Consider the following 18,717-nt stretch of genomic DNA (forward strand, 5'->3'; position numbering starts at 1 on the left):
ACAATTGCCAAGTTGTGACATTAAAACAAGTATTGCGAACAAGTGTTGCGAAAGTTTATTACAGAGATATGAACTCAAAGACTGAACCATGGGATGAAATAAGAACCTATTTCTCAGCAAATCTTGTATGCCTGAATTATTTAAATTATTTCAGCAGTTGTTTATAAGAAATAATATAATTATCAACGTATATTGTTGTTGTTTGTGTTATTATCATGTGCAATTGAATAAGTAGACCATTTCAGAATTCGAAATTTGGGACTCTCTAAATAGATAATGGGACTCATACCTTTCTGATCAGTGAGTCCCTGGAACTCGCAGGGCTCAAACTGTAAAATTATCACTGGATAAATGTAATATTTTTTTAAATTTGAATGTTACTTTTTTACAAAGCCAAACAATAAAATTAATAATCACAGGTGCTTTGCACCCCACTGATGTCACTTCAAAAACGACTTCTTCCCTCCGTGTTCTCGTCTTACTCTTTCACACAACCATGCATTTACTTTCTCTTATGTGCTTATCTCAATCAATCTTGCTCTAACGCTGTCTTGTTTTTGATTTTTTTTAGTCCAATGTCCTGCTCACGAGGTCCGTTTTGACTCAACGGGGGTAATTCTGAGCCCAGGCTACCCTGAAAATTACCCCAACCTCCAGATGTGCTCCTGGCTGATAAATGTGGAGAAGGGTTACAACATTTCGCTGCATTTTGAACTCTTCCAAACGGAAAAGGAGTTTGACATTTTGGAAATATTTGATGGTGGGTTTACAGAGTTCAGAGTACATTGAATATCCACACCGAACATGGTCTGTTCTTGAGGCTGGATTTCAGTTTCAGCAGTTCCAGCAGTTCACTCTTTCAAGCGATGGCAACACTCAAAGTGTTGCCATCAAATAAAACACACACACACACCCTTACACACACACAAAGTCATATTACCATTTGGTCCCATATATAAGTGCAGGTAGTTATATGACGTTACAAAAGGTTTAATTCAGAACTTCTTCTTCTTGAGTCTCTTCCTCTCTTTTTTTCCAAGGTCCAAACATTTACAGCCAGAGCCTGGCATCACTCAGTGGTGACATTGAGACGCCATTCAATCTGACCACCACTGGCCATCAGCTCCTGTTGCGCTGGTCATCTGACCACGGCACCAACCGACGAGGCTTCCACATCAGATATGTGGGTGAGTATCAAAGTATGTATCCAGTTTATGATTATTTTCTCTTTTAAATAGCAACATGTTTGTATATTACATCTCCAAACAACAATAACATACTAAAATTCCATGGGTTTACAACGTGACTATTTGTATATTACCATGAAGAGTCAGTCTATGTGTATATATATACCGTAAATTCCGGATTACAAGCCGCTACTTTTTTTCCACACTTTCAACACTGCGGCGTGTAATATGAGGCATTTTTTTATTTTTTTTTCCATCGGGGGAAAAACATGGACGAATAAAATGAATGAGTCTTTCACTGAGGTCCAATGAGATTGTATGACTAATCACAACTTCTGCTCTTTTTGCCGTAGCGGGGGAAAAATGTGTTACCCGGCAACAGTCGACCAATAAAATGAATGAGTAGTACACAGGGGTCCAATGAAATTGTATGATTACCGGTAATCACAACTTCCTTATTTCAGTTTTCTTCTAACCCTGATCAACATGGAGAATACCAGACAAAAAGCATATGATGCAGCTTTTAAACTAAAAGCGATCACTCTGGCAGTTAAATAAGGAAATCAAGCTGCTGCCCGTAATCTTGGCATCGACGAGTCGATGATGCGAAGGTGGAGGCTCCGGCAAGAAGAACTGAGCCAGTGTAAAAAGACAACCAAAGCTTTTAAAGGTTTTAAAGGTGGCCCGTCGTGGTGTTATAGATTCATTAAATGGAAAAGCCCGTCTGTTAGGGCACGCACGACGTTGTGTCAGCAGCTCCCTCCCAATTACGAGGACAAACTTGCTTCGTTCCGCACATTCACACAAACAAAGATAGCGGAGAATTCCTTCAGATGAAATAATAAATATGGACGAAGACCCTCTGATATTTGATTTGCCTCTCACTCGGACTGTAAATAAAAAAGGTGACTCCCCCGTCATACTGAAAACAAGCGGCCACGAGAGAACACATTTTACCTGTGTTTTGAGCCGCGCAGCATCGGGCCTAAAGCTGCCAACGATGATCATTTTTAAGCGGCTGACTATAGAAATAATTTCATATATATTTTCCCATTTATATAATTTGCATTATTCTATTTAAAGCCTCGTGGGCTGCAGTATTTCTCCTCGTAATTACGCAAATGCGCATCAAGATCTCTCTGTCTGGCCTCTTATTATGTGTTTCAGCGTAATTTCGTTGTGCAAATGCATTTATCATGCTCATAAAAAGATGGAGATTATTTTAACCTTAAGAAATTTTGCGTTTTTTTTCTGCGGGGGTTCAGCGGGGGACCGCGTCAGCCGCCTCACCCGGAGGCGCTCCACGGCGGCAGGGACGCAGAAGCAAACCCCCGCCTCCTCATTGGCCAGCGGTTTATAGTACGGTGCGGCGCATATAATTACAAAATTGATTTTTCTTCATAAATCTGAGCATGCGGTTCTTAATCAGGTGCGGTCTGTAGCCTGGAATTTACGGTGTGTGTGTGTGTGTGTATATATATAGATAGATAGATAGCAACGTACTGTGCATTTCATATGTATGATGTTAGATGCCACATATTCTCTTGTCGTTACAAGATATAATGTTGTTATGGGTTTCCGGGTAATTTTAGTTCTAGAGAAACTAAAATGGCCAACAATAGCCACTGTTTTGACAATCTAAAAACCAATGAAAAAGAGAATAACGTTTCAGGCAGCCTGCGTGTTGTTTTGCACTCCATTTCAAAAGGCTTTCAATTCTTAATTGTCTGCTTAATAACACAGGTAATGCTAAAGCAATTGGGGCTCCTCTTCCATTTGAAATGCATCAATAATAATGGAAAAATATGCAAAAGAGATTCACTTTTCATGTTATGCCTCCATTATATTTTATACACAAGCATTATAATGAAAGCAGGCAGTTTGATACATTTTGTAAAGGACACTCACCTTTGACTTGATTGGCCTTTACACATTTGAACTCTTATCCCAGGGGTGTCCAAAGTCGGTCCTCAAGGGCCGCTGTCCTGCCTGTTTTCCAGCTCTCCCAGGAGCAACACACCTGATTCAAATCATCAGGATCGTTCTAATGCTGCTTCAGAGCTGGCTGATGAGCTGATCATCTGAATCAGGTGTGTTACAGGCGGGAGAGCTGGAAAACAGGCAGGACAGTGGCCCTCCAGGCCCGGAGCTGGACATGTCTGTTTTATCCGAATAGACTTAGTTGTTTTGGGATTTTTTGTTTTGTTTTTTTTCTTTGCCCGCTTGTCTCCTCTGCCTTCCCTCCTTCATTTCATTCTCAACCATTCTCCTCCTTTTCCTTGTCATTCCCCAACATTTGATTTTTTTTAATTCTCTACAGCACTGTACTGCAGTACCCCTGACTCTCCACAACATGGTTTTGTGGTCAGTCAAACTGGGGGTCATGTGAACAGCACAGTGCGCTGGGCCTGCGACAGGGGATACAAGCTGATCGGAAAGGGGACTGCTGTATGCAAGAAGACCGCCTATGGCTATTACACTTGGGACGCGCCAATTCCCGCCTGTCAAGGTGAGCTAATTTACCACGGGCAGCCTTTTTTTTCCAGCTTCACACTAGTTCATTTAGCTTCTACACAACACGCTCGCGAGGCACTGCGAAATCTCAGGGCCGAATCTGTTGATTTTATTGCGAAGCAGTGTTGTCTGCTGGAAAGGAAACAATAATCCATTCACCCATATTCTGTCAATATCCATCTCTTCATATGACATTGGGTAACTAGCCATTAGCTGCACAGTCTACTACTGCTATTGTCCATTCAACTAATTGGGTCATTTGATGTGGGCATGTGAATGTCTGCAATTATATTTCTTTGGTTGCATGCACAAGTCCAGGCACACACTCTCAGTCCAGCAAACAGCAGCAAGTGAAAAAATACATTCATTGAACTAGATATTAATAGATATGTAACATGTGTAATATACTGTACAGCATAGTGACTACATTACTTGAGTATGTACAGTGCTGCAAAAAAGTATTTGCTCCCCCCTCAAATTCTTATTTTTTGCATCGGTTCCCCACTTTATCTCATTGAATGCTTTGAACGCATTCTCATTTGAATGCGTTTTTCTCAAATTGGGAGAGCCGCTGCCAACCATTTTTTGACCATTTGAGTCATTTTTGTAGGCCTCCAGAAGATTGAAAACATGGAACCTACCAAAAGAAGAAGAAATGTTGACTCTCTTCTTTCACTCGGAACAAAAAAAGTACATTTCTACCTCTTACCATTCTTTCATCAACAACAGTTGAACATTTCTTTAAAATACTCAGTTCCAAGAACATTTCTGAGATAAAGCTTATTTTTTGTGAAAAGATGCATTTCAAGCAGTTTTAACTTTGATGCTATTTTTTTTTCATTTGTGATTCCTCAAATATCCAAACAATGCTCTCCTACATAATAAAATAACACAAAAAAGGTCATTTTGATTGCAAAATAACAGTTTATTGCAAGATAAATGCTGCACAGATGCATGACATATGCATGAAGTTGTCATTAAGTTTTCATGAACATAGTGTGGCAGTCTGAAGCTCCACGTCACTGTCGCTTCAAGTGCACTGACATTTAGTTGGCTTGCGGCTGTTCTTTTAATTCAACACTACAACACAGTATGGCGGGAAAAATGGTGAAGCCGCATTCAGTGTCGAACAATTACAGTGAAACTCCTCTATAACGAAACCTACATGGGCGAAAATAAAAAAATCTTCATGCATTAACACCATTTCCACTCTCCTGCCCCCCATACAACAAAAAAAACCCTGTTGCATTGTACGAAATCTTTTTCTCTGCTCTTGCCTCGCGAAGAGATTCACTACAACGAAGTTTAATCCAACAGCGACCTCTACTGCTTCGTTCAGAAACGGCAACAGCCACCACTACACTGGTTTACACAGCCCAGACTTTCCTGAACACAATATACTCATAGCTGCTCTGCCATCGGCTTACCGAGCATCATCCTGGCCTCCGATTGGCCAAGAGGGACCTCACTAATTACGTTTGTAGATACTTTAGCTAGATCCGTGGAAGATAGAGTGGAATGCATCCGATTAGCTGCTCAGAGTAAATTGCTTGTGGCTCGACGGACAGTCAAACAAACGTTTCCTGGAATGTTTTACTTGTTATCATGCTAAAAACCTTACGCTAACTGGAGCGCTAATTAGAGAGAAGGCGAGTTCCATCGCGCTAACTATCGAGGACTATGAAGTGTCCCGTGGCTGGCTTTAAAAGTTCATTGCATGACATCAGCTGAGTAACGGTGTCTTGGGTGGCGATCGAGGGGAAGTCGAATTAGAGACAGTAAGATGGTAGAATGAAAAGCCACCGGGTCAAGCAGCTCAGACAAGAAGCACTCTGACGCTGGAAGAGACGGTAAAAGTGATCAAAATGAAAGACGGAGGAAGCAAAATAAAAGACATTATCTAAGTAATTGATGTAAGTGAAAGTGAATGCTGATCGTAAAATTTGCAATTTCTTTCCCTTTTTTTTCTTTCTACACTGACTATATGAAGTGTCAAATAAATGTGTGCTATACTTATGCACTATTGGAATAAAAATAAAGAGTACACATATGTTTTTGTGTGTGTGTGTGTGTGTGTGTGTGTGTGTGTTTACATCTGAGATCAAATTTGCTACAATGAAAAACCCCGTGTTGTGAAAAATTTCTTGCTGCAAACATGATTTTGTTGCAGAGGAGTTTCACTGTACAATGTAATTTCCTCCTAGCTCTGCCCTTTAACAAAACATTGTCTCTATTAAAATGAAAAAAATAATCATAAATATACAAGTGTGATTGTATTGGAACTATACAAAGAAAAAGAAAAAAGAAGACATTCGCTCCCTTTTAAGAGATGTCATTGAACACATCACAAGCAACAGGAACGGCTGCGTAGCAAACAAGAATAGCGTCCGCGACGAACTGCAGGTTCGCAATAATGATACAATCAACTGAATGAAAAATAAACATGAACAATTTCCTACAGCAAAACTGAAAAGAAACAATATTACCTGCAACACAGTATGGTGGGAGCAATGGTAAAGCCACATTCAGTCTCGGACAATTATTGCGCAACAAACAAACATTTGCTAATCAACTCAACGTGTAAAAAGTTTCAATCGCCAAAGCGTCACTTTAATAACAACACAGAAAGCAAGGCGGCCGAGTCACAATTCAGAGAACTACTTGAGCACATCACACAGTAGAAAGAGAAAAAAAAAACAATTCATAAAGAATTGTTAATTAATCCAGACCATCAACGAGATGCGACTCATCAATGCGACTTCCTCGTAGCTCTGCCTGAAGCTACAGTGGGAAGGAGGTGCTGCGCTGTTGCGTCACTTCCGTCATCATTTAATAATCTTGATACATCACTCCGTTACAATTAAAGGTGTGTGTGTGTGTGTGTGTGTGTGTGTGTGTGTGTGTGTGTGTGTGTGTGTGTGTGTGTGTGTGTGTGCGCGCGTGCGTATCCGTCAAGGATGATGATGGGACTTTTTTTTTGGGGGGGGGGCTCTGTTGTACAGTTAGCTGCAGGTATTTATCCATGTTCTCAACACCACACTGCTTCCGCACGTCCACATCAATCGGAGAAGAATCCGTACAGCCATACAATAATATCAGCATTTAAAACTGCTTTTTATTTCGGTTTTCTTTTCCTGATATTTACTACTTTTGATCATCTTCAACATTAAAGTGGGAAAACCAAGAGTAAGAATTTGATAAGAGGACAAATACTTTTTTTTTTCATGGCATAGTATGTGCTGGACTTTAATTTGAGTGAAAAACACTGGGATATACAGGTATTTCAACAGTGTAATAATTGCACACAGCTTGTCAAAAACACATAACCTAAAGGCCACAAATCATGCTGTAATATATTCATGCCAACATTGGCCATCTGGTTTCTTCTGGATGGAAGAGATGAAATTATAACGTCTCCCCTTGAAGCCCTTACGATCCATTCTATCTGTATATAGTATCTATCTATCAGAGTACAGGTAATGTCACTAAATAGGAGTTGTTGTTTTTTCTAATCATCTAAAATGCCCTGTGTCGTTTCATTTTATGACTTTTTTTTGTAACAAACACAGCCCCCCATCCACAAATTGGCATTTCGAGCAGTTTTCAGGCTTGTAATCAGTATGTGTTAAATTGTGAGCAAGCCGGAGTCAAATGGATGTTGATTGATTCTCTCTGGGGTCGTGAAGGGCAATGCAGTGGCTGTGGGCCATATTGGCAGATGTACCTCTGGATGCCTCTCAGTATGCAGTGACCATTGCTGCTCCGTTTTATTGTCTGCTTGTTTGTGTAAATAACTCTTCCGGTGTGGCGAGGCAGATGTTGGTTTTCTTGCACTCTTGTCCCATCTGTCTGAGTTGGATCAAATGACAAAAGAATTTCAAACCCTAGATTTGTATTTGGTTAAAGTACTTTTCATCACTTTGGCCCACATTCAGACTAAATAGGGGCACACATTGACAGCTATGTAGTGAGTGGGCGAGTCGTTCGTGCATGAAAGGCAGCATGGAAAGATTCAATTTAAAATATATTTTACCGCACATACGAAATACATGAAAAGACAAAACAAAGGAGCTTATCACAGAGCATGGATAGGGAACTTTACGACAGGTTCAGCATGATATTGCATAACATTTATTACAACCACACCAATGCTCATCAAAGCAACAACAAGTTCGTTGAAGTTCATGGTCATTTTTTTTTTAAAGAACATGCAAAGTCCACACAGAAAGTCCTGAGCTCAGAACCGAACCCTGCACCTCTTAACTGGGAGGCAGACATGCTCAGCAATCGACCCCCATGCCGCCCAAAATGATAATGCAATAAAAACCGAGTGCCACATTGACATTCACAAATATGTAACATATGACACACATTCAACTACTAGGAAACACAAACACACGTCTGAATGTTCTTATAACTTCATGAATTAAATGCACCGTAACATGCTAAATATTTTTTTTAACTGAAAATCCATCCATCCATCCATCCATTTTCTGATCCGCTTTATCCTCACAAGGGTCACGAGGGTGCTGGAGCCTATCCCAGCTGTCTTCGGGCAGTAGGTGGGGGACACCACATACAGACAAACAACCATTCACGCTCATGCTTATACCTAGGGACAATTTAGAGTGTTCAATCAGCAATCAGTCTGCCATTCATGTTTTTGGAATGTGGGAGGAAACCAGAGTCCCCGGAGACAACCCACGCAGTCACGGGAGAACATGCAAGCTCCACACAGGAAGTCCGGAACTGGAATTGAACCCGGTCCCTCTGCACTGTGAGGTCGACGTGCTAACCACTGGACCACCGGGCTGCCCATATGTACATATATACTGTATATATATATAATTTTTTTTTTCATTCATTGTCTTCGGGCAGCAGGCAGGGGACACCCTGAACCGTTTGCCAGCCAATCGCAGGGCACACAGAAACGAAGAACCATTCGCTCTCACACTCACACCTAGGGACAATTTTGAGTGTTCAATCAGCCTGCCATGCATGTTTTTGGAATGTGGGAGGAAACCGGAGAACACCCACGCAGAGAATATATACAGTATATATATATATATATATATATATATATACAGAGAATATATACAGTATTTTATGTATAGATATATATATATATATATATATATATATGTATACAGAGAATATATACAGTATATATATAGCTTGATCTGTGATCATGATTACTGATCTGTGTGCAACAGAGAATATATACAGTATTTTATGTATATATATATATATATATATATATACAGAGAATATATACAGTATATATATATATATATATATATATATATATATATATATATATATATATATATACTGTATATATTCTCTGCGTGGGTGTTCTCCGGTTTCCTCCCACATTCCAAAAACAGGCATGGCAGGCTGATTGAACAGATATATATATATATAGATATATATATATATATCGACGTGTACGTATATATATATATATATATGGCGGCCCAGTAGTCCAGTGGTTAGCACGTCGACTTCACAGTGCATTGTTTACGATGATACTAATGCAGCGTGTTATACCGGAGACAAATTCCTTGTGTGTTCTACATACTTGGCCAATAAAGATGGTTCGATTCCAGCTCTGGCCTCCCTGTGTGGAGTTTGCATGTTCTCCCCGGGCCTGCATGGGTTTTCTCCGGGTTCTCCGGTTTCCTCCCACATTCCAAAAACATGCATGGCAGGCTGATTGAACACTCTAAATCAGGGGTGCCCATTACGTTGATCCTGATCTACCGGTAGATCTAAAACAGGTAGATCCGAAGAGTGTCGAGGAGAAAAAAAAAAAACAACCATTTGTGTGTCTTTGTACATGTTAGTAATATATTTTTTGTGTTAATGTACGCTGCACCATAATCATCCTATCAGTCTCCTTTTCACAAAATAAATATTTAAAAAATAAAATAAAGCAGGTAAATCTTGAATTTATGGTGGCGCGTGATGACGTCACCGGAAGTTGTTTGCGCTCAGCAGTCTGCAATTGCAGCCTGTGATCAGAGCTGTTGCGCTCCATCTTTTATCGACATTATTCTCATTCAGAGTTTGCTTCGTGTACAATTCACCGAGGGCACGGGCAAAGAATAGGAATCTAGGAGGGCCCAGGGAAGCACTTTAAAACAGTACGTGTGAGCTACGATAGTTAACAGGCTGCAAAAGTGCATCGCATGCCTCAGTTTCAAGCTGTTTCTCATCATGGCGTGTGTGTGCGTGTGCGTGTACGTGTGTGTGTGTGTGTGTGTATGTGTGCGTGTACGTGTGCGTGTACGTGTACGTGTACGTGTACGTGTACGTGTGCGTGTGCGTGTGTGTGTCGGTAAGGGTAGATCCCGTGAGGTCAGTTGATCGAAAAGTAGATCTTTGGTCCAAAAAGTTTGGGCACCCCTGCTCTAAATTGTTCCTAGGTGTGAGTACGGGCGTGCATGGTTGTTTGTCTCTGTGTGCTCTCTGTGATTGGCTGGCAACCAATTCGGGGTGTCCCCCGCCTACTGCCCGAAGACAGCTGGAATAGGCTCCAGCACCCCCCGCGACCCTAATGAGGATGAAGTGGTTCGGAAGATGAATGAATGAGAATATACAGTATATATATATATAGAGAGAGAGAGAGAGAGAGATTGAGATTAAGATATAGATAGATAGATATAGATATATATCGATAGATCAGGGGGGCCCATTATGTCAATCCTGATCGACCGGTAGATCTAAGACAGTTCCCAAGTAGATCCGAGGAATGTCGAGGAGAAAAAAAAAAACATTTGTGTGTCTTTGTACGTTAGTAATATATATTTTTTGTGTTAATGTATGCTGCACCCTAATCATCCTATCAGTCTCATTTTCCCCAAAAAAATATTAAAAAAATAAAATAAAGCAGGTAAATCTTGAACTTACGGTGGCGCGTGATTACGTCACCGGAGGTTGTTAGCGCTCAACAGTCTGCAATTGCAGCTTGTGATCAGAGCCGTTGCGCTATATCTTTTATCGTTATTATTCTCATTAAGAGTTTGCTTCGTGTACAGTTCACCGAGGGCACGGGCAAAGAATAGGAATCTCGGAGGGCCCAGGGAAGCACTTTAAAACGGTACGTGTGAGCTATGATAGTTAACAGGCTGCAAAAGCGCATCGCGTACCTCAATTTCAGGCTGTATCTCATCATGGCGTGCGTGTGTGTGCGCGCACGTGCCGGGAATGGGCGATCCCGGGAGGTTGGTAGGTCTTAGGTCCAAAATGTTTGGGCACCTCTGAGATAGATAGATAGATTTTCCAGGATACAAGCTTATGGTATCTATTTATGTGTAAGAAATAATGAGACCAGGATTACTTGTGTAGAACGGCTGCAATCGGTGAGAGCACATACTGTCCATGTAAAACCCGGCCGGCCATTTGGCCAATTATTTTGGCCGATGTTTCAAGAGCCATAATCCCCCGATTTATTTTATTGTTTACTGAAAAAAAGCATCGCTCCAGATTTGCAACCGGTACTTTGTTAACATCGACTCCTTCAGGGATTGAAGGTGTATTACCCGTAAAAAACATTTTTCCCATTCTCAGATTCCTTTATGTGTCCTATATGTCTGAATGGTCAGACAGTTATCTGTTGCCACAAATGTGATGTGGCAACACACCAACTGGGATATACTTCTAGGTCGAAGAATCTGAGCAAGAGTACTTTGGCCCCAAATGGTCATCAGGCTCTGGATTGGTGTAAGGTATATAAAGAGTGCAAAGAGCTCCATGGTTTGGACATGCAAACATTTCCCTCAACACTGCTGAATTGTCTGTATAATCTCCGTAAAAATTGAAATGTCTCTGTTATTAGACCATTGGCTTTCCCTGTGCTGGTTCTATTTGAGGATGTCCAAAACCAAAATGTTTTATTTCATTGATCAGAACTCTGCAAGAGTTTAATTGACTTTTATTTTCTTTCATCTGTATTCATCACCGTATGAAAGATAAATGGAGTATCCAATAACCTCTGTTCTTGATTTTTAATTGTGGTTTGTCTTAATATCAAATATTAATTACCCACAAAGGTGCTTGCGTTTCAGGATTTGGGTTTCATTTTACCTCACAAATCAAAGCGAGACTACACAGAGATTCTTCCTCTCTGCAGAATCCGTCTCGACTGTGCGTCTGTGTCATAAATGCCAACAAATGGTCATCAATATATGTCTTCTCGTGTCCCCCAGCTGTGTCATGTGGTGTGCCCAGCGCGCCAGTGAATGGAGGTGTTCTCGCTGCCGATTATTCCGTTGGCACACGAGTGACCTACTTTTGCGACAGTGGTTACCGGCTTTCCTCCAAAGAGTTAACGACAACAGTCTGCCAGCCAGACGGTACCTGGAGCAACCACAACAAGATACCCGGATGCATCCGTGAGTACAAAAACACATTTGGAGGAGGAGGCAGAGAGATACCAAGAAAGGGGGACAGTGATGTCAAGAAGTTCACTTGTGGGGTGATGATTCAAGTTGCAAATCTCTCCTTGGATTCACATCCAACAAAACACTGTTCAGTTGTGAACTGTCAAAATACGGTCTCTGTCTGAAAACAGTCTTCCTTCACCCATTTCTTTTTTTACCTTGGGATACTTTTAATATGAAGGGAAAAAAATCCTGCTCAGTCACCGTTAGGAATGCCTGAGAGTTAATAAATCCATTCCCCCAGTCAGTCAAAATTTTTCGAACTTGTCTCTCCTCATCAAGGTCACGAGTGAGCTGCAATTTGAGCCTAATTGGGCAAATGGTGGGGTACACTTTTGACCGGTCGCCAGTCAACCTCAGGACGCATATAGACAAATGACAATTCAAACTCATGTTCAAATACATGGAAAATTTCGTCTCCGATGAACCCCAGATGCATTTTTACTGTTTGCATCGACCATTCAGAATATATTATCTCACTACTGTATTGTGAATTGTGATTTCCAGAGGTTTGGTTTACAATTCGCAGCAAATTTTGTGCTATGGGATTTGCTATTTGCTGTTCCGACAATATCATGCAGATAAATATTTCCGTATATCACTCTTGGACATGGTACCTTTTGAAAGACAATTTGTAATCTCATTCTTACCGATGGAATGTGCATGAGAGAATTATTGGGGCAACCGTACGCCACATCCTGAGGCATTGTCGCCGTAGAGACAAAAAAAAACGTATTCAGGTCAGGCGTGCTTTGTGAGTGTTAATGTTAGATGGCAAAACAAAACAGACAAGATTTGAATAGCCGAACCTTCGGCCACTTGGGCAACCTGCTCGATGAACTCATTCACAGCGTCCCATCAGGACCAGCCTGTTGCTGGGGCCCAGCCAGGAACTGGTGATAGCTGGTGACCAGATGGAGTCTTCCTGGTGTCACCAGCTACCAGCAGGGCAACAACAGCAAGTTTGCTGAGTGGCTTTGGTTCAATTGGTAGACCAGTGATCGACTGGTTGACTGGTTGAATCTTGGCCATTTTACTTTGCTTTTGCTGTTTTTCTCCTGCTGGTGACGCACGGAAACACAACAAAACCAAGTTGATCAATGTTTTTTTGAAATGTATTAAATGTATTTCTATATTTATTTAGCAGAGTAGTAGTGCTGACTAAGTAAGTACTCAGCATGCTCCAGGGTGAAAAGTCAGAGGAAGGAAGGATTGCTTCTCACTGGGACTCGTGTTTATTCTGTATGTGTGTTACAGAGAAAGAAAAAAGGTACAGCTGACTTTGGTTCGACTCATTTGGTTTTATAATGTACCAACTCACAAACAGCTCTGCGGGTTCATGCCCATTAGTTAAAATAAATGAGTTGCATTTACATTATACTTTGAACAAAGTCGTTTCCAAAATAAGTTTGAGTTCTCCTCTGTTTATGAGCAGTGACAGAGCAAATCTGAGCAGATGTCAGCACATCGGAATAATTCAGATGTCTTCTTTCTCTTTTACTTTGCTTTGGCTCAGTTATGATGTGCCCCAGTCTCAGCTCCTTTTCGCTGGACCATGGAAAATGGAGTATCGTCAATGGGTCGTCCTATGAATATGCCACAAAAATAATCTTCACCTGTAACCCGGGATACTTCCGTGTTGGTCCTGCTCACATCCAGTGCCTAGCGAATGGGGTTTGGAGTTGGAGAAATGAAAGGCCCCGATGCAGAAGTGAGTTGTTTTTGTTCTTCTTCTTCTTCTTATTATTATTATTTTTAATCCAATACAATATAAGGAGATGCAATACTAAAGTATAATATTTTTGAGAAGATACATGAAGTGCATGGCATTAAACACTGCATGCTGATTTTTGTAGGATAGAATGGATGAGTTTGTAAACTAATATCAACCGTACTCCGAGTGTCTCGCTTGGCTTCTGTTTCATTCTAAGCCTGAGAGAATCCATGTGTTATTCTACATAAATTCAGAGACTCATTTTGTACTTCTTATGGTTGTGCCAAAGCTATTTTTAGATATTTAGAAAAGAGATGAGATTTTTTTTAATGTACTTTTCTGGCACATGGGTAAACGTCATCATTATGCTCTTTGTGAAGTCTACCAGTCACTTTTGTCTGGGGGTGGTAAAATGCTTTGAAATTACTGCTCAATGTTTGGGCCGGGAAATGATTAAATAAATAAATAAATAAAACATCAGAATGTCTTGCTTTTTCGCGCAAGTTCTTGTTCTGTTTCCATGTATTGCAGTGTGCCAAGAATAACCCGAATGTTGCAATACACAATTCAAAAACACTGACTATTCACCGCATTTTATGGAGCAGGAGCATGTAGGCTGTGCTCCAAGCTTCAGACAAATGAACATGTTTCGGAACATGTCTCTCCAATACATAATAATGTCTTGAGTGCATCAGTTAGATAATTCTAAAGGTAACACATACATAAACATCACAATCGTGTTGTTTTTGATTGGAAGGTGGTCAGTTGTTGCCGTATTGTGGTCCGCGTAAAACACAGTCCTGCACCCTCTTGGTATTTTATTCCCCTGTAACCCATCCCCTCCATATTCTTTCTTTTTATCTCTTGCAGTTATTTCATGTGGCGACCTGCCCATTCCACCTAATGGGAAGAAAATTGGGACCCAGATTACCTTTGGAGCATCAGCCATTTTCAGCTGTAACCTTGGCTATGTTTTAACTGGATCGATTGTTAGAGAGTGTCTCCTGTCCGGACTTTGGAGTGGAACAGAGACTCATTGCCTGGGTAAGTGTTCTGAAAAACGTCAAAACCAAAGTCATATTTTGGGGCAAAAGCAGCTGGGACGACTTGTTGCATGTTGGTCATGTTTGCAATGTTGTGTTCTCAACAGAAGCGTGTTTTTATTTATCTTGCTACTGTGATGTGGAGCTGGAGTTCTTGCTTTTACTCAAAGTAAACGTACAATACAGAACTGGTGTGAATATCTTAAAAAATAAAAATAAAATAAACCTCACCGGAACTGCTGTTTATTCGTCCGGCCAGCTCGGACCTGACAATTAGCTGGTGTCCCGCAACATGGCAGGTTCCGGCAAGGCGAAGCTAACCTAACTAGTCGGTTTCATTCTGACAACAACAAACCAGACAGACACAGCCTAAGTCACTGAGCCAAACAACAGGGGAACCACTGCCCAATGGATTGTGTTGAAGGTAAAATGCATCTAGGATAGTACTTAAATGCTGTGTTCATGCTCACTGTTGAGATAAACTTTCCACGGGAGCTGCGACAGGACTGCACACAAAAGAGCCGGCAGCAATGTACTTGAGCGCTTGGTGCATGTTGTCATTGATAAACACAGCTGCTCCCAAAGTAACATTTTAACCACTGTCACCTCAGAACTGCTCTCCCAAAGTACATACATTCATACAGTAAACAGTATTTTGGCACAAAAATAAGAAAAACATTTTTATGCCCCCCCTCAATCGAAGACAAATGTGTTTTCTTTTTGTGTGTGTGTGTGTGTGTGTGTGTGTGTGTGTGTGTGTGTGTGTGTGTGTGTGGTTATAGGTGCCCAAAAAATAGGTCACATCGTGATTGCTGTTTTAAACAAAGAAAGAAAAACATGAATAATGACCAAACATGAAAATGTAGACTACAGTGAAACTCCTCGACAACGAAACCTACATGGGCGAAAATACCCCGTAGTGTGAAAAAACCTTCACGCATGAAAGCCATTACCACTTTTCTGCTCCCCCTACAACGAAAAGTCCCCCTGTTGCGTTATACGAAACCTTTTTCTCTGCCTTTACTTCGTAACGAGATTCACTACAACGAAAGGCCTTCTGCAAAAAGTCTAATCCGACCTCAGCCTGCCACAGTGACTCCTACTGCTTCGCCCCAAAATGGCAGCAGCAACCACCACACTGGTTTACACATGCGCATTAGTCCAGGAAGTATTTGTTATTGTTAGTTTCAGACGCAGCACGAACGTTAAATTGCTAAAATGGGTATAAAACGGACCTTTGCATGCCAAGGAGTTAAGAAAAGAAGAGCTCTGATGCTAGAAGACAGGGTAAAAGTGATAAAAATGAAAGATGGAGGAAGCAAAGTAAAAACAAGAAATTGATGCCAGTGAATGCTGATCGTAAATTTCGCAATTTCTATCCCATTTTTTTTCTTTCTACGCTGGCGATATGAAGTGTAAAATAAGTGTATGATCATACTTATGCACTATTGGAATACAAAGAAACATACCCATATACATTTTATGTGTGTGTGTGTGTGTGTGTACATCAGAGATAAAATTTGCGATAGTGAAAAGTCCCCTGAAAAATGCCTAGCTGCAAACATGATTTCGTTGTAGAGGAGTTTCACTGTATTTAAACTGAGAAAGATCCATTGGAAGAAATGGACTGAATCAGTAAATCCAAATCCAGTGTTTACCTTGAGTTAGGAAGACCCTTGATAATAACATTGGATAATCAGTAAGACAGTGTTTTTCAAACTTTTTTAAGCCAAGGCACACTTCTTTCATTGGAAAAATTTATCTGAAAATGTGAAAAAAAACCCCCACTTATTTTAACAATTAACGCGTTATATTGTTACTATAACTGTTTTTAACATTGAAGAATGACGCTATAACAGCTTGAATTGGAATCAAATGAACACAAAAGAAAAAAGTATTTTATAATCTTTCATATTTATTGTTTCACTGTCGTCCTGCATTCATGCGGCACAAATTCGCTTGTCTCTCGTGGTCGAAACACAAGGCAATTGGCTAGCTGTTGCTGCTCCCTAGCGGTATGGGAGGGTACTGCACGATTACTTTCTGGGTGATAGACCGCACAGGCATACAAACTGGATATTTTCCCACGGCACACCTGACTCCAGTGTGCCGCGGCACAGGGTTTGAAAAACACTGCAGTAAGACATCAGTGTGCTTATCCATTAATTGGAAGGTGGTAGTTTATCTGCAGGATGTCAAGTTTGTTTCTTTGTTTAAGCTCCTATCTCACCAAGCTGAGAACAATTATGAATGTTTTCCACAGTAGCAAATGTTGCATTCTCATCAGGGTTTGTCAGGATTCATTCTGGGTCGCAACTGTTGGACAAACATTCGCCAGATGATCACCCATACTTTTCTTGTCGCAAGGGAATTTTGCACATTGCAACAAGAACACCCCCCCCCCCACACACACACACACACACGCACACACAAAATGTTGACAAATGTCTGGCAACCATTTGGCGAACATTTGCGACCACTGACAAGAGCGCAACATTCACTACCTTTGAAAACACTCCCTTGTTCGCAGCTCACTGGAATAGGAGCTAAACTGTTCGTCACGAGAGGCTCAAATGGCTTCACAAGCCTACAGTTGATAAATACTAGCAAAATCCTCAATCTAAAAACAGAATGGATGACATATGAAGGAAACCCCCCTTCAAGGTTGACAAGGCTGCAATGGATGCTGAGAGGGCAACATTTATCGCGAACACATTCTGCCGTGTGTTACAGTAGGACAATCTGAGAGTCCATTCAATATATGAAGTTTTGCATATAATAGATGAAGACACCGTTGGAGAAGTGGATCCTCCTCAGAACTTGGCCCAATCGGTCGATGCAGAAGTCCCTGTAGTCATGCCCATGGGAAAGTGGCCCACTTCAGCTCTTTTCCCGGTTGGTCGGTGCAGAATCCATACTGCTCCTTCTCCAAACGGGGGGAGGGGGCAGGAGAAAGGAAAAGCAGATGTAAAACAAGCCTATATGTGGTTTCACTAAATGCAAGAAGTCTTAAGTTTAGATTTAAATAAATCTACCGAGGTAGCGGCTGTAGTTTTGTCAGGTAGGACATTCCGGAGTACTGGAGCCCGAATAGAGAACACTCTTCAACCTGAGGGCTAGTTTTCAGCTCTAAGAATCAACAAAAGACCACTGTGTTGCACACAAAGTTACTAGGACATAGTGTCCCACTAAATCTTGGAGAGTGGAAGTTGCCAGGTGGCGGAATAGTTTATGATTAGGTAACAGTACCTTAAAATTACCACTGCAAGTTGGCGAGTATTGGTATATTATGATCAAAGTTGCTTATAATCTTCAGGAGTTTTGCAGCAGCAATTAGATACATACAGTACCTGGATTTTAATGTTCCTTTCATCTTCTTCCTCCAGCTGGTCATTGTGGCATTCCTGAGCAGATAGTGAATGGGCAGGTGATCGGTGAGAACTTCGGTTATCGAGACACTGTGGTTTACCAGTGCAACTCTGGATTTAGGCTCATTGGCTCCTCAGTACGGATCTGCCAACAGGACCACAACTGGTCTGGACAACTCCCAGTGTGTATCCGTAAGTACTTAGTCCTTCTGGCAGTCCAGTGGCTAATGAATTACATGGGGCCTTGTGTGTATTGTTTTGTGATGTATTTGTGCCCGTGTTAAAAGAAAATAAACAGTGACCGTAAAAAAATGCTTTTACTTGAAGAATTGAGTCACACAATCCAAAATAATCTACCGGTGTATATGACCATAAGAAGCAGCTGTCCAATGTTACGATGTAAATCAAATCAAGTGAACGGATGTTGTTGCTGACAAAAATATGAGA

At 41.0% G+C, this 18,717-nt stretch overlaps 1 protein-coding gene across 1 annotated transcript in view; it reads left to right on the forward strand.

The window, feature by feature from the left end:
- The window catches only part of LOC147203323 (CUB and sushi domain-containing protein 3-like), a 299,067-nt gene that overhangs the window by 153,418 nt on the left and 126,932 nt on the right, over positions 1-18,717 (forward strand). The window contains exons 41-47 of the mRNA XM_086114399.1: positions 572-760; positions 1,041-1,187; positions 3,508-3,696; positions 11,912-12,097; positions 13,662-13,856; positions 14,730-14,903; positions 18,289-18,462. Coding sequence (XP_085970525.1) covers positions 572-760; positions 1,041-1,187; positions 3,508-3,696; positions 11,912-12,097; positions 13,662-13,856; positions 14,730-14,903; positions 18,289-18,462 — 1,254 coding nt within the window. The remainder of the gene's footprint in view (positions 1-571; positions 761-1,040; positions 1,188-3,507; positions 3,697-11,911; positions 12,098-13,661; positions 13,857-14,729; positions 14,904-18,288; positions 18,463-18,717) is intronic.

The sequence above is a fragment of the Hippocampus guttulatus genome, chromosome 6, assembly GCF_054856545.1.
Source record: "Hippocampus guttulatus isolate MCC_2025c chromosome 6, RoL_Hgut_1.0, whole genome shotgun sequence".
NCBI classification, from domain to species: Eukaryota; Metazoa; Chordata; class Actinopteri; order Syngnathiformes; family Syngnathidae; genus Hippocampus; species Hippocampus guttulatus.